General features: G+C 48.3%; 2 protein-coding genes and 2 non-coding genes across 4 annotated transcripts in view; 2 read left to right on the top strand and 2 right to left on the bottom strand.

Moving 5' to 3' along the window:
* LOC141978795 (uncharacterized) overlaps positions 1-27,700 on the top strand; it is a 203,698-nt gene that overhangs the window by 110,068 nt on the left and 65,930 nt on the right. The window lies entirely within an intron of this gene.
* On the top strand, positions 2,049-2,120 carry TRNAE-CUC (transfer RNA glutamic acid (anticodon CUC)). The gene has a single exon. It is a non-coding gene; the product is annotated as a tRNA-Glu (tRNA).
* Positions 11,870-21,369, bottom strand: LOC141978748 (uncharacterized). The gene is made up of 4 exons (XM_074941067.1): positions 21,288-21,369; positions 17,096-17,184; positions 16,278-16,404; positions 11,870-12,615 (listed from the first exon to the last, which is right to left on the bottom strand). The coding sequence occupies exons 1-4, from the start codon at positions 21,367-21,369 to the stop codon at positions 11,870-11,872; spliced, it is 1,044 nt and encodes a 347-aa protein (XP_074797168.1).
* On the bottom strand, positions 25,266-25,337 carry TRNAE-CUC (transfer RNA glutamic acid (anticodon CUC)). The gene has a single exon. It is a non-coding gene; the product is annotated as a tRNA-Glu (tRNA).

The raw sequence follows: 27,700 nt of genomic DNA, 5'->3' as shown, positions 1-27,700 counted from the left end.
CACCTTAGAGACTAACCAATTTATTTGAGCATAAGCTTTCGTGAGCCACAGCTCACTTTATCGGATGCATACTGTGGAAAGTGTAGAAGATCTTTTATACACACAAAGTATGAAAAAATACCTCCCCCCACCCCACTCTCCTGCTGGCCATAGCTAATCTAAAGTGACCACTCTCCTTACAATGTGCATGATAATCAAGGTGGGCCATTTCCAGCACAAATCCAGGGTTTAAAAAGAACGTCTGGGGGGGGGGGTAGGAAAAAACAAGGGGAAATAGGTTACCTTGCATAATGACTTAGCCACTCCCAGTCTCTATTCAAGCCTAAGTTAATTGTATCCAATTTGGAAATGAATTCCAATTCAACAGTCTCTCGCTGGAGTCTGGATTTGAAGTTTTTTTGTTGTAATATCAAAACTTTCATGTCTGTAATCGAGTGACCAGAGAGATTGAAGTGTTCTCCGACTGGTTTATGAATGTTATAATTCTTGACATCTGATTTGTGTCCATTTATTCTTTTACGTAGAGACTGTCCAGTTTGACCAATGTACATGGCAGAGGGGCATTGCTGGCACATGATGGCATATATCACATTGGTAGATGTGCAGGTGAACGAGCCTCTGATACTGTGGCTGATGTGATTAGGCCCTGTGATGGTGTCCCCTGAATAGATATGTGGACACAGTTGGCAACGGGCTTTGTTGCAGGGATAGGTTCCTGGGTTAGTGGTTCTGTTGTGTGGTGTGTGGTTGCTGGTGAGTATTTGCTTCAGGTTGGGGGGCTGTCTGTAAGCAAGGACTGGCCTGTCTCCCAAGATTTGTGAGAGTGTTGGGTCATCCTTCAGGGTAGGTTGTAGATCCTTAATAATGCGTTGGAGGGGTTTTAGTTGGGGGCTGAAGGTGACGGCTAGTGGCGTTCTGTTATTTTCTTTGTTAGGCCTGTCCTGTAGTAGGTGACTTCTGGGAACTCTTCTGGCTCTATCAATCTGTTTCTTCACTTCCGCAGGTGGGTATTGTAGTTGTAAGAATGCTTGATAGAGATCTTGTAGGTGTTTGTCTGTGTCTGAGGGGTTGGAGCAAATGCGGTTGTATCGCAGAGCTTGGCTGTAGACGATGGACCGTGTGGTGTGGTCAGGGTGAAAGCTGGAGGCATGTAGGTAGGAATAGCGGTCAGTAGGTTTCCGGTATAGGGTGGTGTTTATGTGACCATCGTTTATTAGCACTGTAGTGTCCAGGAAGTGGATCTCTTGTGTGGACTGGATCTTGTGTGGTCAATTGTTTAAGTCAATATTGTCTCAGATGTTCTGGGGAGAGAATTCCACAGTAAGTGATTTTGCATTTTTGCAGGACATCAGACCCCCTGGGGAGAAGCTCCTCACAGAAAATGTGGCCCTAGGAGTGTCAGAGAAGGGAATCACTGTTTGCCTTACAAGGTGGGTGAGGGAAACCCTGCAGGGACTTAGATTCCTCCAGAGTCTGATGAAACCATTGGTGGGGAAAGTCCAGGGAAGCGGAGGAGGAGAAGGAGAGGTAAAAAGGGCTTGCAGCTCTTGTGCAATCCCCATGCTCCCAGCAGAAGGGTCCAGGGGGTTCAGCACTTTGGCTGCTTGTTGAGGACACAGAATTCAGAAGATGGCAAAGCTCAGAGCCCCCTTACATGGAGTCAGAATGCAATCAGGTCACAATGAGGGGGAGGAAACTCCCTCCCTTGCTCTCTATGCCAAAGTTCCTATCAGCTCAATGTCCTTCCCATAAGAAGGCCCAGGTCGGCTGCTGAGAGGGTTGCAATGGGGTCAATGAAGGCAGAGGAGGATTGTTCCTCCTGGGTTTTCTCTGTGTTGCTCTGTGATCCTAGTGGAGGAAGCTGACACAGCATTTGAGTTTGTTTCAGTGGCTTGGGTTGGGCTCAGGTTGTGACCCTGAGCACAGGGGTTCCTGCCCGCTCTGCTCTTAGCCGCTCAGGGAATGGACAAGGGAGCAGCTTCAGAGATTGGACAGAAAATAGCCTAAGGAAGTGCAGCACAGCTGAGAAGAACAACAGCCTCATCCTCTCCCTGGTGGTCTAGTGGTTAGGATTTGGCGCTCTCACCGCCACGGCCTGGGTTCAATTCCCAGTCAGGGAAAAGTCACTTTACATGAAAACACCTTAATTTATTCTTCACTTGCAATTTTAACAAATTGACGCTTTTTCCCTGACTCCCCCATCTTCTACGTGATCTTGGCAAGGGCTTTGGAGACCATATCAAAATCAAAGCTTCCCACTGACTAGGAGCAGAATGTGGGCATGTTTCCACTGTGCACCTCGATGTCCACAAATAGACAGGTGCAAATTCTTGTTTCCCCTTGCTAGCTAGCCTAACCAATGTTATAACAACAGTAATAGACACTCAGGTTGACCCAAGATGTCAGTCTTCTTGCTGAAACAAAACCAAAAAATCATTTTGGGTCAACGAAATTATTGCAGCAAATAAAATATTCACGCAAAAAACTTTCATCCCACTCTGTATACCAGTCTTTGGAAGTAACCATCTCGGCAAAACTGACCATTAGCCTCTTCCATTCCTGAGGTCTAGCTTCTGTCGTATTCTAAGCATAGATGATGGGCCTTTCACCTGTTGGCCACTGGTTACTACCTTGCTCAGGTAGCTACTGATGAAAGGCAGTGTGGTTCAGTGGCTGACCTACTTCTATCCCTCTGCCCAACTAGGGGTGTTTGTTTCACATTGCATGTCAGAATACAATCAATGCATTTTGTTGATACCAAAATCTGGGATCAAGATGAAACATTGTGATTTCAAGTCAATGAGAAAATCTCTGCTGAGTTCGACAGAAGGAAGGTTTTCTCATCAGGTTCTAGCACACATTCAGATTGGAAATAAGGCGTGCTTTCTGACAGGGAAGGTAATTAACCAGTGAAAATCTTACCCAGAGTCCTGGTGGATTCTCCATTCCTGGAAATTTTCAAACCAAAGTTGGATCTGTTTTTTTTAAATGGATCTGTTCTAGTTGAAAAGGAATTCTTCGGGGGCAGGTTTCGAGCCCGTGCTAGACAGGAGGTCAGACTGGGTGTTTACGAAGACCCCTTGTGGTTTTAAAATATGGGAAACAAACCCTTAAATGACAAACGCTTTATTCTGTGAACCAAAAAGAAGTGCTTCCCCTGGTTCTTTTTCTCATTTTGTAAATAGGAGCTTGGAATTTCAACTCTCAGTGAAGCTTTGCCTTTAAACTGAATTAGGTGAATTTTCCAGCTCTTGATCCTCTGAGTCTAAGGAAGAATCCCTGAAAAGCAGGTGAGGTTTCAGGTCAGAATTTCATAGGTTAATTTGATGCCATCCAAGAGTGAACACTTAGGTAGGGAACAAGTGAGTATTTGTTGATTGAGAAAAATTCCTGGTGAAAATTGGCAAAGCTGTGGATCGTTTTAAACATTCCAGTGAATTTACACATGAAGATACAAACAGAGAGAAAGAGAAAATCACACACTGCACAGGCCCATGCAGGCATTAACAAAAACCAGACCCACACACAAACCCACACAGCACACAGAGACATATGCACATAAGGGAAAGCCACACAAAACATACAAAGAACAAATCCACACACGAAACATACAGAAAAAGCACACAAGACGAAAGCACAAAAACCACATTCCAAAAGAATACGAAGCAAAAAACAATTTGCCGGCAAAAATCAAACACACGCACACAAAACTATGCAAGGCATCCACAGAAATCACACAGGACCCACATGCTCATCAACCCGACAGACAAAAACCACATGAAGATATCGAAAGCCAGGCAGGGTTTGAGTCTCACAGCCAAGAGGGAGTGCAGGAAGGTGGTTTGGGGAGCAAAGGTTGATGGGGAAGTCAGGGGCTCAAGAATCAGAGGATGGGCAGTGCTCTGGGCTCTGCTTGATGCCTCCTCACACAGGGTGCGGGTGGAGAATGGAGCCTTGTAGATCTGTGGAATCTGCCCTGCACTCTGCAGACGAAGAGAACCCGGATGTCTTCTGAGCCGGAATTGTATTTTCCACCGGGCAAGATGAATGGCAGAAGCCATTGCTTAAAGAAAGCTGATGCTTGAACTCACAACCTCAGCATCGCTCCTCTCTAAGTACTAGGAGCTAACCCATTGCACCGCTGGAGCCCAGATGGGGGTGAGGGGTGTATAAGCCAAAATGAATCCACGCTAAAGGCCACATGCAAGTGAGCTGGGTGGTATCCTTCTGTCTGATAGACCTGGGACCTGCCTTCAGCTGCTGATAGGACGGTTGGTGGTTTGAAGCCACCCAGTGCTGGAACTTCTCATTGGTGAGGTTAAGGAGACTTTTAAGAAGAGGAGGAAAGTCTCTTCCATTCCTGCCGAGCTCCATTTGTCTGCTGCGGCCCTTTAGGCTCTCTGCTCCCCTGTTGGGGAGATGCAGAGACAAGCCCCCATCTTGGTGAGTCATCGAGAGGCTGTATCCAATGGAGTGTAGGGGGTAGGGGGTGGGGTAGGGCTGGATTGTGCTCAAGGGAATAAGGTTGTGTGTGACAATGGGAAGGTTTACACTACATCAGGGATGGATGCTCTGAGATCTATCCACCGGTGGTTGATTTAGCGGGTCTAGTAAAGACCCTGCAGATTGCTCTCCAATGGACCCCTGTTCTCTACCCCCAATAACAAGATTAAGGTGTAGGCCCCACTGGAACTCAACCTAAGGTACGTCTACTCCAGCTACGTGAATAATGGAGCTGGAGTTGAGTAGCACAGGTAAGCCCCCGAACATCGTGGTGCCGGTGACTGACTCGGATGCATCGCATGGGAAAGGTGAGTGGCAGCCTGTAAGCCCCCCTCCCCAACAGTCCGCACAGCTGCTTGGAGGGGGTCTCGCGAACTCTCGTGATGGCAGTTGTGGGTTCTGGCAAGACAGGGTAAAGGATTTTTTGGATAAATGGATAAGGAAGAACCAGGGCCCATACCAGGTGCAGGGGTCACCCTGGGATAAGATGAAAAAGGAAATGGAGGAAGTGTTCAGGGACCCAGAGGAATGGGGGGTGGCTGAGGAGCCCACCCTCCTTGGTGTATGGGTAGTGGAAGAAGGTCCCTGCCCATGGGGACTGAATGCCTTCCAGGGAAAGGAGACACTTCAGTCCGCTTGTGAGAGGTTCGAAGTGAGGGTAGCATTACAGGAAGCTGCCTGGAATCTTTCAAGTTTGGTGCTGCTCCAGCAAGGGCTGCTGAAGGGTTGTAAATTAGTTAGGGGTGGTGAAAGATGATTTGGCACAACAGGGTTTGAAGTCAAAAGCAGAGTTAACAGATGACCTTTCGAGACAGGACAGAAGTGACTTTGTTTGTACAAAGTGCAAGCTGGTCTCCATATTGGAAGAGAAGGTTCAATGTCTGGAGCAACAGGTATCGACCCTGCGTTGCATAAGAGAAACTGAAGATTTCCTGGACAGACGTCACGATATGCTTCTACGGGCACAAGGTTCTGAAGATTCAGAGCAGACTGCACATTGGGGACAGGAGGACGGTGAAGAAATTTGGCATCATGTGACTTCCAGAAGAAAAAAAGGGAACGTCCATGTACCAGCAACGCCGGTACAGGTAAGTAACCGTTTTCATGTTCTCTCCACAGGTACTAATGCGGAGAGTGGACCAGATGATACGTCTGAGGGAAGGGAGCAGAAGGAGACTCCGCCAATTGGAAGGCATGAGATGCACTGTCCTAGGGTTGGGGGTTCCACGACCACCGCTCCCAAGAGAAGGAGGCGGGTGGTGGTGGTCGGGGACTCTCTCCTCAGGGGGACTGAGTCATCTATCTGCCATCCCAACCGGGAAAACCGAGAAGTCTGCTGCTTGCCAGGAGCTAAGATTCACGATGTGATGGAGAGACTGCTGAGACTCATCAAGCCCTCGGATTGCTACCCCTTCCTGCTTCTCCACGTGGGCACCAATGATACTGCCAAGAATGACCTTGAGCGGATCACTGCAGACTACGTGGCTCTGGGAAGAAGGATAAAGGAGTTTGAGGTGCAAGTGGTGTTCTCGTCCATCCTCCCCGTGGAAGGAAAAGGACAGGGTAGAGACCGTCGAATGGTGGAAGTCAACAAATGGCTACGCAGGTGGTGTCGGAGAGAAGGCTTCGGATTCTTTCACCATGGGATAGTGCTCGGGCCTGTAGGAATGAAATCAAAAAGGCTAAATCACACCTCGAGTTGTAGCTAGCGAGAGATATTAAGAGTAACAAGAAGGGTTTCTTCTGGTATGTTGGCAACAAGAAGAAAGCCAAGGAAAGTGTGGGCCCCTTACTGAATGAGGGAGGCAACCTAGTGACAGAGGATGTGGAAAAAGGTAATGTACTCAATGCTTTTTTTGCCTCTGTCTTCACGAGGTCAGCTCCCAGACTACTGCATTGGGCAGCACAGCATGGGGAGGAGGTGGCCAGCCCTCTGTGGAGAAAGAAGTGGTTCGGGACTATTTAGAAAAGCTGGATGTGCACAAGTCCATGGGGCCGGACGTGTTGCATCCGAGAGTGCAAAAGGAATTGGCGGATGTGATTGCAGAGCCATTGGCCATTATCTTTGAAAACTCGTGGCGATCGGGGGAAGTCCTGGACGACTGGAAAAAGGCTAATGTAGTGCCAATCTTTAAAAAAGGGAAGAAGGAGGATCCTGGGAACTACAGGCCAGTCAGCCTCACCTCAGTCCCTGGAAAAATCATGGAGCAGGACCTCAAGGAATCAATTCTGAAGCACTTAGAGGAGAGGAAAGTGATCAGGAACAGTCAGCATGGATTCACCAAGGGAAAGTCATGCCTGACTAATCTAATTGCCTTCTATGATGACATCACTGGTTCTGTGGATGAAGGGAAAGCAGTAGATGTGTTATTTCTGACTTTAGCAAAGCTTTTGACACGGTCTCCCACAGTATTCTTGTCAGCAAGTGAAAGAAGTATAAGCTGGATGGATGCACTAGAAGGTGGGTAGAAAGTTGGCTAGATTGTCGGGCTCAATGGGTAGTGATCAATGGCTCCAAGTCTAGTAGGCAGTCGGTATCTAGCGGAGTGCCCCAGGGGTCGGTCCTGGGGCCGGTTTTGTTCAATATCTTCATAAATGATCTGGAGGATGGTGTGGATTGCACCCTCAGCAAGTTTGTGGATGACACTAAACTGGGAGGAGAGGTAGATACGCTGGAGGGTAGGGATAGGATACAGAGGGCCCTAGACAAATTGGAGGATTGGGCCAAAAGAAATCTGATGAGGTTCAACAAGGACGAGTGCAGAGTCCTGCACTTAGGACGGAAGAATCCAACGTACCGCTACAGACTAGGGACTCAATGGCTAGGCAGCAGTTCTGCAGAGAAGGACCTAGGGGTGACAGTGGACGAGAAGCTGGATATGAGTCAACAGTGTGCCCTTGTTGCCAAGAAGGCCAATGGCATTTTGGGATGTATAAGTAGGGGCATAGCCAGCAGATCGAGGGACGTGATCGTTCCCCTCTATTCGACATTGGTGAGGCCTCATCTGGAGTACTGTGTCCAGTTTTGGGCCCCACACTACAAGAAGGATGTGGATAAATTGGAGAGAGTCCAGCGAAGGGCAACAAAAATGATTAGGGGTCTGGAACACATGACTTATGAGGAGAGGCTGAGGGAACTGGGATAGTTGAGTCTACGGAAGAGAAGAATGAGGGGGGATTTGATAGCTGCTTTTAACTACCTGAAAGGTGGATCCAAAGAGGATGGATCTAGACTATTCTCAGTGATAGCAGATGACAGGACAAGGAGTAATGGTCAAGTTGCAGTGGGGGAGAATTAGGTTGGATATTAGGAAAAACTTTTTCACTAGGAGGGTGGTGAAACACTGGAATGCGTTACCTAGGGAGGTGGTGGAATCCCCTTCCTTAGAAGTTTTTAAGGTCAGGCTTGACAAAGCCCTGGCTGGGATGATTGAGTTGGGATTGGTCCTGCTCTGGGCAGGGGGTTGGACTAGACACCTCCTGAGGTCCCTTCCGACCCCGATATCCTAGGGTTCTACGATCATTTGGTCAACAACATGCAGCAAAGCACCCAGCTAAGTTGCAGGAATGCTCTACAAGCCACTCCTCAATTGTCCAGAGACACCAGCGTATCTCCCCAGCCCTCAGCCTTGCACCTCAGAAATGTACCATCTCACACGGCTCACGGCCTGCTCTTGAAAAGTGTAAGCTCATTAATGAGTTCGCCACTTCATCAAAAATAAACTGGACACGCACCAGCCTTTGTCATGTGAGCAACTTTCCCAAGCACTTTGGACAAACTCAGGAGTAAGTATCAAATATTAAACTAAGTTTATTAACTACAGAAAGTTAGATTTTAACTGAGTATAAGTGTTGGTCACAGAGGTCAAAAGTGGTTACGTAGAAATGGAAATAGACTCTCAGTCTGAACTCTAATTTGAATATACTAAGCAAGAATTGGATCAAACAGCTTTTCTCACTCACTGGTTGCTCCAGGCAATGTTGAGTTCTTAAAACACAGACTGAATTCCCTCTCAGCCTGGGACCAATCTCCGCAGTTCAAATTCTGAGTCTTCCAGACAATCTTCCGGGTGTTGAGATTGGGGAAGAGACAGGCCACGTGGGGGTGTCTTTGACTCTCATTTATATTTTTTCTCCAGATGCTAGGTAGATTCTTGCTGTGATGCTGGGGTTAGTTAGCCCCCAATATGGAGCAGCCGTTTGCCTCCTGCACCTTGTGGTAGGCGGGCCATAGCTCCTTCACTTTGACCCTGCACTGCAGTGTGTCCCTGTCATGGCCCCTGTCTATCATGCATCATGAAATCTGTGTGTGCACCTCGGGAGTTGCACCGCAGAAAGCTGCTTTCCTGTGCAGAAATTTGCCAGTGTAGACAAGGCCGTAGAGGGCTTATATAAGAACCCAACACTGGTCATAGACTGGGTCAGACCAATGGTCCATCAAGCCCAGTGTGCTACTTGAGAGTGACCAGTGCTAGATGCACTGGAGGGAATGAACAGAACAGGCTTGTTGACCTGCCAGGTGAGGGTCTTTCACCTTTATATTTAACTTCATTGTTGTTGATTCCTACTTATCCTATATCTTACCACCCCTCCCCTGAGGTCTCTGGGCAAATCAGGTGTGAACCACTCCTTTGACACAGACGTGTCCCAATCCAGCTGAATTGAGGCAGACTTTGGGCCAATCTCAGTTTGGAAAAGGCCTGCTTCGCCCAGCACGTTTCTCAAAGTATCCGTTGCTGTGAACCGCATGTCGTGTGGATGTGCGAACCCCAAAGATAGCAAACATGAAAAAAACACAAAGCCGGTTCTGAGGTTTCCAGAGCCAGGCCTGAGGGTTAAAGAGCTGTGCTCAAAAGGAGAAGGGGCCTCAGCACCTATAAAAATAACTGGTTGCAAAAACAAAACAAAAATTACATGAAAAAAACCAACCAAACAACAACCACCCAGAAAAGCTCCCATCACACGCCCATCACCATTGTAGATCTTGACATCTCCTGCCTAAGGTGACATCTTTGCTTTGCGAACAAGAGCCCTGGGGAACTCTCTGGCTGTTCCCCTCTCACTGGGGAAAAGGTTCCACATCTTGTCTCAAGTAATTTTCTTCCCAACAGAAGATTTATTTCAAAATTTATCCAAATAAATTCCATTTGAAATAGAAATCATTCCAGTCTATACTGGGTCTCTATTCTCTTACACGCTATTTCTCTCACATGTTCCCCCACTCTCATTCCTTTGGAGGCAGGTTTTAATTGCAGGATTAGCCACCATTTCCTATGTAGTAGGAGGGGGCTAGAAGAAAACCTGAATTATACTGTAACACTGAAAGTTATCACAGAATCAGCCTCTTACGTTACACTAATAAACTTCATGTGTAATTTTCTTGTTGCTGGTAACAATTTATTCAAAGATTACAAACTATAAACCTTTAGGGCAGTTTTCTCTTAATTCCCATTTTCACCCAGTGAGCTCTGTGTGAAGTCACATTCTACCGTAACCTAGGAGCCTTCCATTTCTGAGGCTTCATTTCTCCCTGGGTCTTCTCCCAGAAGTGTGGGTGGAAGGGGTCTCACACTACGTGGGAAGGCTGCATCGTGAGAAAAACCACCTGTGCTCTACTTTCACACTTTCTAATCTTTCAGAGTAGCAGGAGGCGGAGAAGTGAGACAAAGGCATTAGACTCAAGAGCAAAACTAAGAGACCAAACCACAGACTCTGGACTCAGCATTCGTGTATCCTGCAGTCTGAACTTGGAATCTGTTACATTCCCTCATTGGCTACCATCATCTAACCAACACGGAAGTGCTTCTTGTCCAGCAAGGCAGCCAATTTGGGACCCATAGGCATGGGATGGCTCTGAAGGAATCAGCTGTTTGTCTCTGTGCTTCAGGAAACTTTGGATCCAAATGGTAAAAGACAGTTGTTCCCAGTTTCAGCACGGCATCCTGTAGAAGTGTGAGCAATGCCACTTTACTAGGGAGCAGCGTTCTAAAAACAGTTTACCTCGGCCACAGGTCACCAGAGCGTCCATCTCTGGGGTGAAAATCAACCACTCGTACCTGTCATTTCTACCTGAGTTCTTGTCAAATCTTTGACCTGAGTTGTAGCAATTTTACACTTCTCTGCTGTAGAATTCTTCACCAACCACACAACATACCAGCAGCGATACTGAGGTATAACTCCCCCAAATATGCCCTTTTGTTTCTTTAATCTGGTGGCACAGATTTAAATAAGGGACTAAATTCAGGTGCGACTTAGAATCCCTGTAAGACACCAAATGTCAGGTATCTACTCAAAATGGGTGTCTTTCTGCAGCTCCATCACATTCCTCATGGATTTCATTTCCTACACATTTACAGCATGTCCCAGGAGTGAGCTGAACAGAAATGTCACTTCCATTTTTCCCATCTCTACCTAGATAGGGATTGCATTTCCCAAATAGGCAACATGCACCTGATTAGGAAGGGGAGATCTTCAGGAGCAACCTCCTGCAGGGCATGGGCCACAACTGCTTTGGGAGGCAAATGAACGGGTGTTTGGCTTAGTTCCAAATCATTTACTAGAGAATCCTCTTCCCAGCCCCTTCGGGAAATATTGACCTTACCAATTGAACAACAGGGGGATTGGGATGGCGACGGAGAATCCCTCTGATTTACCCGATGTTCTTCTGTTGTTACAGAGGGGAAAAGACATTTTTCTCTATCCCTTCCCTGTTCCCGCTCTTTGCTATACTTCAATATATTTTAAAGGGAGGAAAACGGTAGTAAAAATATCTGCCTTCAGGAAAACCTGAAGCAACAGTGCTCTGATGAACTGTGACAACTGGGAATGAAACAATATGTTCCTGGTGGGGGAACTTGATGACTAACAATTGTTTTTAAATGGGGGAACAGTATAACTGTGATGGTCAGGGTTTGTTTAGACTAGGAAAAGTGACGGAGTTTAGGTCAGGTCAAGGGGAAAGCTAATGCCAACCACTGCACCTCGGCTGCATCTGCACGACAACTGTAGTTGTCTTTTAACACGAAGATCACTAACTTGAGCAGCCGACGCCATGTGCAGTCCTAGAGGATGTACGGCACGGGTAGTTTTTGCCTCAGTGTAGCTTGTTGGGAACAAACCTCTCTCCCCCACCTGGAGCTGATGAACATTCCTGACTGGAGGGACACACGCTCCTTCGACTCAAAAGGAAAGGAGTTGATAGAAAAGATCACAGGACTGACCCCAAAGAAGGGTGAGCTGCAAAAGGCAGAAGCAGGCAACTCATCTGGGGGAGCTGAGTAACCACGGTGAAGATGGGGCTCAGATCACTGAGTGGGAATTAGCAAATGTGATTTTTTTTTTTTAAAAAAAACACCTTTGGCCAGCCCTAGTCAAGGCATTTGTTACAGATCACTCCCATGTGGATTTTCTGATGTCTAATAAGGGCTGAGCTTTGATTGAAGCGTTTCCCACACTCAGGGCATCCATAAGGTTTCTCACCCGTGTGGATTCGCTGATGCGCAGTAAGGGCTGAGCTATAACTGAAGCTTTTCTCACACTCAGAGCATGTGTAGGGCCTCTCTTCTGTGTGGATTCTCTGATGTGAGAGGAGGGATGAACTGTCAATGAAGTGCTTCCCACACTCAGGGCATCCATAAGGTTTCTCACCCGTGTGGATTTTCCGATGTGTAATAAGGTGTGAGCTCTGCTTGAAGTGTTTCCCACACTCAGGGCAGCCATAAGGTTTCTCATCTATGTGGATTCTCTTATGTGCAATGAGGTGTGAGCTCCGCTTGAAGCATTTCCCACACACACTGCATGCATAAGGTTTCTCACCCGTGTGGATTCTCTGATGTGTGAGAAGGTCAGAGCTCCCTTTGAAGCTTTTCCCACACTCAAGGCACGTGTAGCGTGTTCCTTCCAAGTTCATTCTCTCACGTGTAATAAGGTCTGACTGGCTACTGAAGTTTTCCTCTGGCCTCTGCTGACTCTCACAGCCTTTTGTTTTTTCTGGGCGTGCATAGCTCCCAGAATCATTCCCTTTGGACCTTCCTGAGAACATCCCATGTGCTTCTACTCGCTCAGCATCTTCCTGCTGGGGTTCCTCCTCGTTTTCACTCACCATCCCAACATCTGATGGGAGACAGAGAGAATCCAGACGTAAGTCTCTGCCTGCGCCAGAGAGAAAGGAAATCTCAGAGAGAAGAATGGAAAAAGGGATGAAGAAACCAAAATGCGTACAGGACAGATCAAACCTCTCAGGAGCTGATTTTCCCTTAAACCTTCCCCAGAGGAGAGAAAGGAAGGGATCAGTTCTGGGTCCGTATCTCAGAAGAAATCTCAGGGGACAGCGAGATTGGGGAGGGACCTGCTGCCAGTTGTCAGTCAGGATAGGTGGGAAGCCATGAGTGACCTCTGCCTAATGATTCCACATCTGCAGGGAACAATCCTCAACTTGGAGAGCTCACAAGGTCTTTGTAGGGCATCCCAAATGTTTCCTGTATTCACCGACAGTTTTGGGGTTGGTTTAACCAATGCCTCACCTGAGAAGGCAGCTCTCGGGAGCACTTTTTTCTCAAAGCCATGAAGGTCTGGGACCCACGGCTCCACCCCTCGTTCCAGCTGCGAGATGACGTCAGTTCTGGAAACTGGAAACCCTGCTCAAGGCAAAGAAACCAAGGGAGGTCAGTGGAATTTGTGGGATACTTGTCACAAAGAATATTCCATGCTTTTAAGCCCAGCTCACTTTTAAGTAGTAACATCCCAAGGCCGGCTTCCTTGGCTCAAAGTGTCAGGAGATGATTATTATAAATCATATTCATTACTTTAGTGCCTAAGGGCCAACTAACAGTGGGTCCTCATTTTGCTAGGCACAGTACAAACCGAGAAGCGTTGATGGCCCGTGCCCTGAAGAAGTTTCAATCTAAATAGACAAGGCAGACACAGAATGGGGGAAGGGGTAGAACCCACCAGCAGAGTGAACTCCGTGAAGGCAGAGCGACAGATCTGATCAACACAGGCCTATATCTTGAGACTATCGGATTTAATGTTACGACTAGGGCCAGTGTTTTCCAGAAATTGTCGCTAGGACTGCATTTTTTCCCGAAATTACTCTTCGTTTCTGGAATCACCGTTAATAACTGGAATTGCTGATCAGAGGGTGGGTGGGGCATGCAGGGTCACAACCCCCCAGATTTCTCCCTGGAGACACCCGACTCCTCCCCAGGGCACAGGCTGGCTGCGATCGAGACTTGCTGCCAATTTCTTCCCTCCTCATACAAGTCTGGGATCAGCAGTGGGACGCCAGGCTCTCTCATCATGCTGCAGAGAGGACGGCACTCACACCTGCTCCCGGCCGTGTCCACAGCACCTCTCCCCTGCTCATCTCCCCTGCACACAGCTGGTTCATGCCCCGTCTCTCCAGCGCACAGCTGGCTCTAGGCTCTCAATGCCCAGTGTCTGGGCCCCACCTCCCCCACACAGCTGGCTCCTGTCCCCTCCCCCCAAGGCACTTTCAGGCTTTAAAGGATTAGATATTGCTCACGTTTGTCAATTACTCTGTTTTCATTGCCTGCAAACTCTTGCCCTAATTATGACTATCATCTGTATATCTAAGCCAGCCCTTGAAAGCATGAATTCTTCACAGACTATGATGCCGAGATGCGCCAGATGATACCAGGAAGGGCTGCGGGATGGGTTTCCTGTGCCATCTGGTATCACTACGGGGTGATGAATGCCAGATCTCAAGGCTAGTTATGCAGAGCTCCACCTTTTGAAGCTTTACCCAACGCAGAAAGGGGTAGTGACGGATTTCCCCTCATTCAGGAGACTGAAGACGACAGACTTTTGGGGGAGAAACAGCTGAGTTTGAGCTGACTGAGGGGGGTCTTTCTGGGCTACAAACTCACAGGACCTGATAACCACCAAGAGGTAACCCTTTAAGAAAGGTTTTAATACACTTTGGAACCGATCAGGGATTCCCATGAGGACCGCTGAGGGAATGAAGGTAAATATGCATTTGGATGCTCTTCTTGTTTTATGAGAAAGGGAACAGGAAGGGCAGGGATATCACTGAATGCAGGATCTCAGCAGTACTAGATGTCAGGATAGCACCATACTGCAGCCCACTGGAAAACATAATCCCAACTACACATATAAAATGATGGGGTCTAAATGAGCTGTTTCCTCTCAACAGAGGGATCTTGGAGTCACTGTGCACAGTTCTCTGAAAACATCAACTCAGTGTGCCACGGCAGTCAAAAAGCAAAGAGAACGTTGGGAATCATTCTGAAATGGATAGATAATGAGACAGAAAATATCATATCGCCTCTATATAAACCCATGGTACACCCACATCTCGAATACTGCGTGCAGATGTGGTTGCCCCATCTCAAAAAAAGATAGATTGAAATTGGAAAAGGTTCAGAAAAGGGCAACCCAAATGATTACAGGTATGAAACTCTTCTGTATGGGGAAAGATGAAAAAGACTGGGACTTTTCAGCTTGGAAAAGAGGCAAAGGGGGGATATGAGAGAGGTCGATAAAATCAAGACTGCTCTGGAGAAAGTAGATAAGGAAGTGTTAATTACTCCTTCTCATAACACAAGGACTAGGAATCAGCCAATGAAATTATTAGGCAGCAGGTTTAAAAGAAACAAAAGGAAATATTTCTTCACACAATGCACAGTCAACCTGGGGAACTCCTTGCCAGAGGACGTTGTGAAGGCCAAGATTATAATAGGGTTACAAAAAAAAAAAAAAAAACCACCATGAGAAAGCTATCGAGGACAGGTCCGTGAATGGTTATGAGCCAGGATGGGCAGGGATGGTGTCCCTAACTTCTGTTTGTCGTAAGCTGTGAATGGGTGACAGGAGATGAATCACTTCATGATTCTCTGTTCTGTTCATTCCCTCTGGGACACCTGGCACTGGTCACTGTCGGAAGACAGGACACTGGGCTAGATGCACCTTTGGTCTGTCCCAGTGTGGCCGTTCTTAAATACTAGGGAACCTAGTGAGTCCAGTGCAATGGGAGGGAGTAGGAAAATCCCTGGGTGTGGAGAACACTGGGAAATTAGAAACTAGCATTCAGAAGCAACAGACTCTAAATAGTCTAGAAAAGCAGAATGTGACAAATAAGAATTAGAATCGGGGTCATGTGACTTCAGGAATGAGGGACTCAAATAACCAAGTCTGCAGAGAAGAGAGATTGTGGCTATTGCACATGGGGATGGGGGGAGCAACTCTCCAGGTCTCAAGGATTTTCACCAGCAACCTAGGCCATTTTCCCATGCACAGGTGCAATCCGGAGCGGTGAGGAGTTGTGTCATCTGTAGTCCTGGGTGAGTTTCAATGTTCTGATGCTGGAGCTCCCTTGTCTGGATTCCCCCAGCCAGCATTCAAGGACGCCCCGAGTGTCTGTGTGATCAGTAACCCTGGACCAGCAGCCCTGACTCCAGCAGACTGCTTGTTACTCCCCAAGCACATTCTGGTCTGGGTGGAGAAGGCTCAGGGTTTGAGAGAAGGCCAGGGGTAGGAAGCTTCTGTTCGTTATGCTGGACCTAACCCCCCCGTTTTACTTGTGCAAACAGGAGATATTGGACACTGTGCGGTACTGCCCCTGTGCTCTGTCCCCACAGTGTTCTGCAGCCGGGGAGGGTCTCTGGTCGTGTGTGTGTCACTGGCACGCTGGGGTGATGCTGGAACAGGACAGAGCAGAGGTGGCATTGTGGGGGTGGGGTGAACCTCATCTCTTCATTTCCCCCTCCAAGAACCGAGGGGACGGGAACCCTTACCCAGCGAGGTCACATTCTCATAGGTCTCCTGCATGACGTCTCTGTAGAGGGCTCTCTGAGCGGGGTCCAGCAGAGCCCCCTCTTCCCTGGTGAAATACACAGCCACCTCCTCGAACGTCACCGGCCCCTGAAAGAGCAAGAGCCCCACACTCAGGACCTGCTGCCCCACTCACAGCCCCACTATTCGTGGGGGAGAGGAGCCAATCAAACGGAAACTCTGGGTGGATCGCAGTCAACAGAGGCCCACCCCCACCCCACTCAGAGCACCCAGGAAACACCAGGGTGAGGGACGAAGAGAGAGCCCCTCCTCTCTCCCAGCAGATCCATCACACACCTACTAGCCACAGACTGATACAGGAGATGCTGCCCCGAGCAAGGTCCAGAGAGAGATCTCTTGTCGGAAGCCCAACACCCTCCTCCTTGTCAGGAGCTGGATATGAGGCAGGGGAATCTCCCCTAAGCCTGACTGGTGGCTGCCCCCTTCATATTTCAAGGCACCCGCTGGTTCGTTGGCTCAGGCTCCAGCACTAGGAGTCTGGGCCTTTGTCCCAGCCCCATGTAGCTCGGTTATTTTCTGTTCACCAAATTGGAGCATTTCCACCTCCCAACCTCATGGGTCTCTTCCTCGAATCTAGGCCACTTATTAAACAACTCCCAGCAGGTCTGCCACCCCCTGGCCTCCTCCCTTTCTGCTCCCTGTGCATTTCCTGCCCCCTCCAACCTCCAAACCAGACGGTGCAAACCTTCCCCTCTCCGGCGTATTTGCTGTCCCTCTCCCTCCTGCAGGAACAAATCAGAACCCCCCCAGTAATCCCTACCTGAGCTGGCTCCTCTGCACCCATGTCGCTCCCCTGTCCCGTGGGAGGACGGGATGAACCGGAACGAAACGTGAGCGTCGTTCTGCAGCCTGGCCGGGCGAGAAGGGCCGTTGTGGAGGTTTAGGAACGGGCATTAGTTCATTTCACATCACGCTTCCCCCAGGCTCTTTCCCTGCAGAGCAAGATCCTAGATTCTGCCGTGCTGAGAAAATGCTCAGTCTCTTTATTACAGCAGAGACCTGGCCCCTCCTGCCAGGATAAGCCCACAGACACATTTTTTAAAAACTCTTTTATCCCACGGACCCTTTCAGTCTCTCTGTCTCCTTTTCCCTGTGCCCTCTCCATGCCTGTCTGCTAGGAAACTCTCATTCCTGGGTTGTTTGCTCCCCCATGGCTGGATTTGCTCCTGCAAATGGGAGGAGAAATGGGGTGGGGGGCTGTTTGTGTAGAGTCATTTTATAGTCCCTCACTGCCTGCCTGGGATTTCCCCATTGACTGCCTAGCACCCTCACCTGCCCTCCACCAGGATCTGCCAGGCCATTTGCCTGGGACCCCCTCCTCCTCCCAGCAGGACCCCCTGACGCTTTACAGGAGGACCCCTCGCTCTGCGCCAGGGACCGCCCCACCACAGCTCTGGGCACTGGGCATGGCAATGGTCCCAGGAGCCAGCTGGGCAATCCCAGACAGAGCCCCTGGCACAGCACCAGGCAGCATCTAACCCCCTGCCCCACCTCCCCAAGACACCCCCCACCCCCACTGGTCTGCAGACAACAGGCCCCCAGTGATACCCACCTCCAGGACCCAGAGCCTTAGGGCTGGGCACATCAGAATCATAGAATCATAGAATCATAGAATATCAGGGTTGGAAGGGACCCCAGAAGGTCATCTAGTCCAACCCCCTGCTCGAAGCAGGACCAATTCCCAGTTAAATCATCCCAGCCAGGGCTTTGTCAAGCCTGACCTTAAAAACCTCTAAGGAAGGAGATTCTACCACCTCCCGAGGTAACGCATTCCAGTGTTTCACCACCCTCTTAGTGAAAAAGTTTTTCCTAATATCCAATCTAAACCTCCCGCACTGCAACTTGAGACCATTACTCCTCGTTCTGTCATCTGCTACCATTGAGAACAGTCTAGAGCCATCCTCTTTGGAACCCCCTTTCAGGTAGTTGAAAGCAGCTATCAAATCCCCCCTCATTCTTCTCTTCCGCAGACTAAACAATCCCAGCTCCCTCAGCCTCTCCTCATAAGTCATGTGCTCTAGACCCCTAACCATTTTTGTTGCCCTTCGCTGGACTCTCTCCAATTTATCCACATCCTTCTTGTAGTGTGGGGCCCAAAACTGGACACAGTACTCCAGATGAGGCCTCACCAGTGTCGAATAGAGGGGAACGATCACGTCCCTCGATCTGCTCGCTATGCCCCTACTTATACATCCCAAAATGCCATTGGCCTTCTTGGCAACAAGGGCACACTGCTGACTCATATCCAGCTTCTCGTCCACTGTCACCCCTAGGTCCTTTTCCGCAGAACTGCTGCCTAGCCATTCGGTCCCTAGTCTGTAGCGGTGCATTGGATTCTTCCATCCTAAGTGCAGGACCCTGCACTTATCCTTATTGAACCTCATCAGATTTCTTTTGGCCCAATCCTCCAATTTGTCTAGGTCCTTCTGTATCCTATCCCTCCCCTCCAGCGTATCTACCACTCCTCCTAGTTTAGTATCATCCGCAAATTTGCTGAGAGTGCAATCCACACCATCCTCCAGATCATTTATGAAGATATTGAACAAAACCGGCCCCAGGACCGACCCCTGGGGCACACCACTTGACACCGGCTGCCAACTAGACATGGAGCCATTTTCACTACCCGTTGAGCCCGACAATCTAGCCAGCTTTCTACCCACCTTATGGTGCATTCATCCAGCCCATACTTTCTTAACTTGCTGACAAGAATACTGTGGGAGACCGTGTCAAAAGCTTTGCTAAAGTCAAGAAACAATACATCCACTGCTTTCCCTTCATCCACAGAACCAGTAATCTCATCATAAAAGGCGATTAGATTAGTCAGGCATGACCTTCCCTTGGTGAACCCATGCTGACTGTTCCTGATCACTTTCCTCTCATATAAGTGCTTCAGGATTGATTCTTTGAGGACCTGTTCCATGATTTTTCCAGGGACTGAGGTGAGGCTGACTGGCCTGTAGTTCCCAGGATCCTCCTTCTTCCCTTTTTTAAAGATGGGCACTACATTAGCCTTTTTCCAGTCATCCGGGACTTCCCCCGTTCGCCACGAGTTTTCAAAGATAATGGCCAAGGGCTCTGCAATCACAGCTGCCAATTCCTTCAGCACTCTCGGATGCAACTCGTCCGGCCCCATGGACTTGTGCACGTCCAGCTTTTCTAAATAGTCCCTAACCACCTCTATCTCCACAGAGGGCTGGCCATCTCTTCCCCATTCTGTGATGCCCAGCGCAGCAGTCTGGGAGCTGACCTTGTTAGTGAAAACAGAGGCAAAAAAAGCATTGAGTACATTAGCTTTTTCCACATCCTCTGTCACTAGGTTGCCTCCCTCATTCAGTAAGGGGCCCACACTTTCCTTGGCTTTCTTCTTGTTGCCAACATACCTGAAGAAACCCTTCTTGTTACTCTTGACATCTCTTGCTAGCTGCAGCTCCAGGTGCGATTTGGCCCTCCTGATATCTTTCCTACATGCCCGAGCAATATTTTTATACTCTTCCCTGGTCATATGTCCAACCTTCCACTTCTTGTAAGCTTCTTTTTTATGTTTAAGATCCGCTAGGATTTCACCATTAAGCCAAGCCGGTCGCCTGCCATATTTACTATTCTTTCGACTCATCGGGATGGTTTGTCCCTGTAACCTCAACAGGAATTCCTTGAAATACAGCCAGCTCTCCTGGACTCCTTTCCCCTTCATGTTAGTCCCCCAGGGGATCCTACCCATCCGCTCCCTGAGGGAGTCAAAGTCTGCTTTCCTGAAGTCCAGGGTCCGTATCCTGCTGCTTACCTTTCTTCCCTGTGTCAGGATCCTGAACTCGACCATCTCATGGTCACTGCCTCCCAGATTCCCATCCACTTTTGCTTCCCCCACTAATTCTTCCCTGTTTGTGAGCAGTAGGTCAAGAAAAGCTCCCCCCTAGTTGGCTCGTCTAGCACTTGCACCAGGAAATTGTCCCCTACGCTTTCCAAAAACTTCCTGGATTGTCTATGCACCGCTGTATTGCTCTCCCAGCAAATATCAGGAAAATTAAAGTCACCCATGAGAACCAGGGCATGCGATCTAGTAGCTTCTGCGAGTTGCCGGAAGAAAGCCTCGTCCACCTCATCCCCCTGGTCCGGTGGTCTATAGCAGACTCCCACCACTACATCACTCTTGTTGCTCACACTTCTAAACTTAATCCAGAGACACTCAGGTTTTTTTGCAGTTTCGTACCGGAGCTCTGAGCAGTCATACTGCTCCCTTACATACAGTGCTACTCCCCCACCTTTTCTGCCCTGCCTGTCCTTCCTGAACAGTTTATAACCATCCATGACAGTACTCCAGTCATGTGAGTTATCCCACCAAGTCTCTGTTATTCAATCACGTCATAATTCCCTGACATCACCAGGACCTCCAGTTCTCCCTGCTTGTTTCCAGGGAGAACTGGAGGTCCTGGTAATGTCAGGGAATTATGTCTCGAAAGGTCGTCTGTTAACTCTGCTTTTGACTTCAAACCCTGTTGTGCCAAATCATCTTTCACCACCCCTAACTAATTTACAACCCTTCAGCAGTCCTTGCTGGAGCAGAACCAAACTTGAAAGATTCCTGGCAGCTTCCTGTAATGCTACCCTCACTTCGAACCTCTCACAAGCGGACTGAAGTGTCTCCTTTCCCTGGAAGGCATTCAGTCCCCATGGGCAGGGACCTTCTTCCACGACCCATACACCAAGGAGGGTGGGCTCCTCAGCCACCCCCCATCCCTCTGGGTCCCTGAACACTTCCTCCATTTCCTTTTTCATCTCATCCCAGGGTGACCCCTGCACCTAGTATGGGCCCTGGTTCTTCCTTATCCATTTATCCAAAAAATCCTTTACCCTGTCTTGCCAGAACCCGCAACTGCCATCATGAGAGTTCGCGAGACCCCCTCCAAGCAGCTGTGCGGACTGTTGGGGATGGGGGCTTACAGGCTGCCACTCACCTATCCCATGCGATCCATCCGAGTCAGTCACCGGCACCACGATGTTCGGGGGCTTACCTGTGCTACTCAACTCCAGCTCCATTATTCACGTAGCTGGAGTAGACGTACCTTAGGTTGAGTTCCAGTGGGGCCTACACCTTAATCTTGTTATTGGGGGTAGAGAACAGGGGTCCATTGGAGAGCAATCTGCAGGGTCTTTACTAGACCCGCTAAATCAACCACCGGTGGATCGATCTCAGAGCGTCGATCCCTGTTATAGGGTAAACCTGCCCATTGTCACACACAACCTTATTCCCTTGAGCCCAATCCAGCCCTACCCCACCCCTCTCCCCCACACACTCCATTGGATACAGCCTCTCGGTGACTCACCAAGATGGGGGCTTGTCTCTGCATCTCCCCAACAGGGGAGCAGAGAGCCTAAAGGGCCGCAGCAGACAAATGGAGCTCGGCAGGAATGGAAGAGACTTTCTTCTTAAAAGTCTCCTTAACCTCACCAATGAGAAGTTCCAGCACTGGGTGGCTTCAAAGCACCAACCGTCCTATCAGCAGCTGAAGGCAGGTCCCAGGTCTATCAGACAGAAGGATACCACCCAGCTCACTTGCATGTGGCCTTTAGCGTGGATTCATTTTGGCTTATACACCCCTCACCCCCATCTGGGCTCCAGCGGTGCAATGGGTTAGCTCCTAGTACTTAGAGAGGAGCGATGCTGAGGTTGTGAGTTCAAGCATCAGCTTTCTTTAAGTAATGGCTTCTGCCATTCATCTTGCCCGGCGGAAAATACAATTCCGGCTCAGAAGACACCCGGGTTCTCTTCGTCTGCAGAGTGCAGGGCAGATTCCACAGATCTACAAGGCTCCATTCTCTATCCGCACCCTGTGTGAGGAGGCATCAAGCAGAGCCCAGAGCACTGCCCATCCTGTGATTCTAGAGCCCCTGACTTCCCCCTCAACCTTTGCTCCCCAAACCACCTTCCTGCACTCCCTCTTGGCTGTGAGACTCAAACCCTGCCTGGCTTTCGATATGTTCATGTGGTTTTTGTCTGTCGGGTTGATGAGCATGTGGGTCCTGTGTGATTTCTGTGGATGCCTTGCATAGTTTTGTGTGCGTGTGTTTGATTTTTGCCGGCAAATTGTTTTTTGCTTCGTATTCTTTTGGAATGTGGTTTTTGTGCTTTCGTCTTGTGTGCTTTTTCTGTATGTTTCATGTGTGGATTTGTTCTTTGTATGTTTTGTGTGGCTTTCCCTTATGTGCATATGTCTCTGTGTGCTGTGTGGGTTTGTGTGTGGGTCTGGTTTTTGTTAATGCCTGCATGGGCCTGTGCAGTGTGTGGTTTTCTCTTTCTCTCTCTGTGTTTCTCTCTCTGTTTGTATCTTCATGTGTAAATTCACTGGAATGTTTAAAAAGATCCACAGCTTTGCCAATTTTCACCAGGAATTTTTCTCAATCAACAAATTCTCACTTGTTCCCTACCTAAGTGTTCACTCTTGGATGGCCTCAAATTAACCTATGAAATTCTTACCTGAAACCTCACCTGCTTTTCAGGGATTCTTCCTTGGACTCAGAGGATCAAGAGCTGGAAAATTCACCTAATTCAGTTTAAAGGCAAAGTTTCACTGAGAGTTGACATTCCAAGCCCTTGTTTACAAAATGAGAAAAAGAGCCAGGGGAAGCGCTTCCTTTTGGTTCACAGAATAAAGCGTTTGTCATTTAAGGCTTTGTTTCCCATATTTTAAAACCACAAGGGGTCTTCGTAAACACCCAGTCTGACCTCCTGTCTCGCACGGGCCCGAAACCTGCCCCCAAAGAATTCCTTTTCAACTAGAACAGATCCGTTTAAAAAAAATAGATCCACTTCTGATTTGAAAATTTCCAGGAATGGAGAATCCACCAGGACTCTGGGTAAGATTTTCAATGGTTAATTACCTTCCCTGTCAAAAAGCACGCCTTATTTCCAATCTGAATGTGTCTAGCTTCACTTCCAGCCATTGGCTCACATTATACATTTGTCTGTTCGATTGAAGAGCCTGTTAGTAAGTATTGTTCCCCATGTAGGTACTTAGGGAGTGAGATCGTCATCCCCTAAACCTTTTCTGAGCTCTTTGTGACTGTCACAGCAAGGCGGGGTTTTTAAGCCTTTCGTCCTTCTCATGGCTCTTCTTTCTCCTCTCAAATGTTTCATCCTCCTTCTTGGACTGGGGACCTCAGAACTGGATGAAGTGGGCACAACAAATAGAGAGGTAAAATGACCTTTCAACTCCTAGTTGAGATCCCGCTGTTGCTGTATACGTGGCTGACATTCCTTGTTCCTAGATGTACACACTTCCATTTAGCCTTAGCCGCAGGAAATAGTCATCAGCACCACCTCAGCTCTCTGTTCTGAGATTTACTTCTCAGTCCCTAGATGCCAAAATATGTCCTTAGGATCCTAGATGGCTGTCTTCCGCCGGCTGGATCAGCTGTTCCTGCTTCCCCTCAGAAATCTCCAGATGATCCGTGTTCTCCAGAGCTTACCCTCCCAGACAGGACTGAACAACCTTAGCTTATAACTAGGCCACCCGTGACCTCAACTAGGTGCCCTGAATGCACCACTTTTGAATTCCCTCCAACTTCTATCATAGGAATACGAAGCAGTTGGTGTTGTAATGTTACAGGAGAGGTTGAAATGAGGCTATTTCTCAGGTAGAAGGCAACAATTGTATCAGGAAGGGGATTTGAATGCCCACCTCCATATGGAGCCCAGAACACAAATGACGGAAAGACACAGGTTTGAGTTTGATGCGTTAGACCACTCGGCCAGCCTGTCACTGTTAGTCAAGCCACTTATCAATCTCAGTTTTCTTTAACTTGTTGTGAACTTTCCAGGGAGGCGGAGATTGCATATCTCTTTCAACTTCTAGAGACTTTCTAAAGCACAGCTGATTTTTATATGTCGTCTCCCTGCTCCCTTTTTAAGGGAATAAAAGATGATTGCTACCATTCTGAGAAAGTAATGTTGAACCTCAAACTCCTGCATGGTGGGCCAGACGGCCAAGCAACCAGCACCCACAACTTCAACCACCTTTTCTTTTCAAAATAGCTCAGCCCTCAGTGTGTTGAGCCTTTCTGAAAATGTGGCCAAAATGCTTATTGCCCAATTGGGAGCTGAGTTCTTCTGAAAATCTGGCTCTAGGGGTGGGGGTGAGACCTTCTGAAAATTCTGGCCCATGTGTCTGGAAGCCCGAAGAACCTTCAGAACTTTTATCGTGTGCTAGAACCTGATGAGAAAACCTTCCTTCTGTCGAACTCAGCAGAGATTTTGTCATTAACTTACAATCACAATGTTTCAGCTTGATCCCAGATTTAGGTATCAACAAAATACATTGATTGTATTTTTACATGCAATGTGAAACAAACACCCCTAGTTGGGCAGAGGGATAGAAGTAGGTCAGCCACTAAACCACATTGCCTTTCATCAGTAGCTACCTGAGCAAGGTAGTAACCAGTGGCCAACAGGTGAAAGGCCCATCATCTATGCTTAGAACACGACAGCAGCTAGACCTCAGGAATGGAAGAGGCTAATGGTCAGTTTTGCCGAGATGGTTACTTCCAAAGACTGGTATATAGAGTGGGACGAAAGTTTTTTGCGTGAATATTTTATTTGCTGCAATAATTTGGTTGACCCAAAATGATTTTTTGGTTTTGTTTCAGCAAGAAAACTGACATCTTGGGTCAACCTGAGTGTCTATTACTGTTGTTATAACATTGGTTAGGCTAGCTAGCAAGGGGGAACAAGAATTTGCACCTATTTGTGGACATCGAGGTGCACAGTGGAAACATGTCCACGTTCTGCTCCTAGTCAGTGGGAAGCTTTGATTTTGATATGGTCTCCAAAGCCCTTGCCAAGATCACATAGAAGATGGGGGAGTCAGGGAAAAAGCATCAATTTGTTAAAATTGCAAGTGAAGGATAAATTAAGGTGTTTTGCTGTAAAGTCACTTTTCCCTGACTGGGAATTGAACCCAGGCCGTGGCGGTGAGAGCGCCAAATCCTAACCACTAGACCACCAGGGAGAGGATGAGGCTCTTGTTCTTCTCAGCTGTGCTGCACTTCCTTAGACTATTTTCTGTCCAATTTCTGAAGCTGCTCCTTTGTCCATTCCCTGAGCGGCTAAGAGCAGAGCGGGCAGGAACCCCTGTGCTCAGGGTCACAACCTGAGCCCAACCCAAGCCACTGAAACAAACTCAAATGCTGTGTCAGCTTCCTCCACTAGGATCACAGAGCAACACAGAGAAAACCCAGGAGGAACAATCCTCCTCTGCCTTCATTGACCCCATTGCAACCCTCTCAGCAGCCGACCTGGGCCTTCTTCTGGGAAGGACATTGAGCTGATAGGAACTTTGGCATAGAGAGCAAGGGAGGGAGTTTCCTACCCCTCATTGTGACCTGATTGCATTCTGACTCCATGTAACGGGGCTCTGAGCTTTGCCATCTTCTGAATTCTGTGTCCTCAACAAGCAGCCAAAGTGCTGAACCCCCTGGACCCTTCTGCTGGGAGCATGGGGATTGCACAAGAGCTGTAAGCCCTTTTTACCTCTCCTTCTCCTCCTCGGCTTCCCCGGACTTTCCCCACCAATGGTTTCATCAGACTCTGGAGGAATCTAAGTCCCTGCAGGGTTTCCCTCACCCACCTTGTAAGGCAAACAGTGATTCCCTTCTCTGACACTCCTGGGGCCACATTTTCTTTGAGGAGCTTCTCCCCAGGGGGTCTGATGTCCTGCAAAAATGCAAAATCACTTACTGTGGAATTCTCTCCCCAGAACATCTGAGACAATATTGACTTAAACAATTGACCACACAAGATCCAGTCCACACAAGAGATCCACTTCCTGGACACTACAGTGCTAATAAACAATGGTCACATAAACACCACCCTATACCGGAAACCTACTGACCGCTATTCCTACCTACATGCCTCCAGCTTTCACCCTGACCACACCACACGGTCCATCGTCTACAGCCAAGCTCTGCGATACAACCGCATCTGCTCCAACCCCTCAGACAGAGACAAACACCTACAAGATCTCCATCAAGCGTTCTTACAACTACAATACCCACCTGCGGAAGTGAAGAAACAGATTGACAGAGCCAGAAGAGTTCCCAGAAGTCACCTACTACAGGACAGGCCTAACAAAGAAAATAACAGAACGCCACTAGCCGTCACCTTCAGCCCCCAACTAAAACCCCTCCAACTCATTATTAAGGATCTACAACCTATCCTGAAGGATGATCCAACACTCTCACAAATCTTGGGAGAAAGGCCAGTCCTTGCCTACAGACAGCCCCCCAACCTGAAGCGAATACTCACCAACAACCACACACCACACAACAGAACCACTAACCCAGGAACCTATCCTTGCAACAAAGCCCGTTGCCAACTGTGCCCACATATCTATTCAGGGGACACCATCACAGGGCCTAATCACATCAGCCACAGTATCAGAGGCTCATTCACCTGCACATCTACCAATGTGATATATGCCATCATGTGCCAGCAATGCCCCTCTGCCATGTACATTGGTCAAACTGGACAGTCTCTACGTAAAAGAATAAATGGACACAAATCAGATGTCAAGAATTATAACATTCATAAACCAGTCGGAGAACACTTCAATCTCTCTGGTCACTCGATTACAGACATGAAAGTTGTGATATTACAACAAAAAAACTTCAAATCCAGACTCCAGCGAGAGACTGTTGAATTGGAATTCATTTGCAAATTGGATACAATTAACTTAGGCTTGAATAGAGACTGGGAGTGGCTAAGTCATTATGCAAGGTAACCTATTTCCCCTTGTTTTTTCCTACCTCCCCTCCCCCCCCAGACGTTCTTTTTAAACCCTGGATTTGTGCTGGAAATGGCCCACCTTGATTATCATGCACATTGTAAGGAGAGTGGTCACTTTAGATAAGCTATTGCCAGCAGGAGAGTGGGGTGGGGGAGGTATTTTTTCATACTTTGTGTGTATAAAAGATCTTCTACACTTTCCACAGTATGCATCCGATAAAGTGAGCTGTGGATCACGAAAGCTTATGCTCAAATAAATTGGTTAGTCTCTAAGGTGCCACAAGTCCTCCTTTTCTTTTTAAAAGTACCAAGGTGACTTAGGAGCAGAAACCCCCACAGACCTTCTGTGCAATGGGCACCTGCCCCTCACTGAGCAGGACTGAAACTCCTGCAGGGAGACTGCTGGGCCACATCCCTGCTGGGCCTGAGTAAAGCAGCAGCGTGAAAAGAGAACCTGGAGATCCTGGGGATCGAACCCAGGGCCTCATACATGCAAATCATGCGCTCTATCACTGAGCTACATCCGCAGATGGGGGCTGTTTGGGGTGGGTTACAGTCAGAGCCCTCTTGTTTCCAGAGCCTCCAGGG

This window comes from Natator depressus, chromosome 28 (assembly GCF_965152275.1).
Source record: "Natator depressus isolate rNatDep1 chromosome 28, rNatDep2.hap1, whole genome shotgun sequence".
Taxonomy (NCBI): Eukaryota; Metazoa; Chordata; order Testudines; family Cheloniidae; genus Natator; species Natator depressus.
Note: the sequence above shows the minus strand (reverse complement) of the source record. Positions and strands in the feature narration are given on the sequence as shown.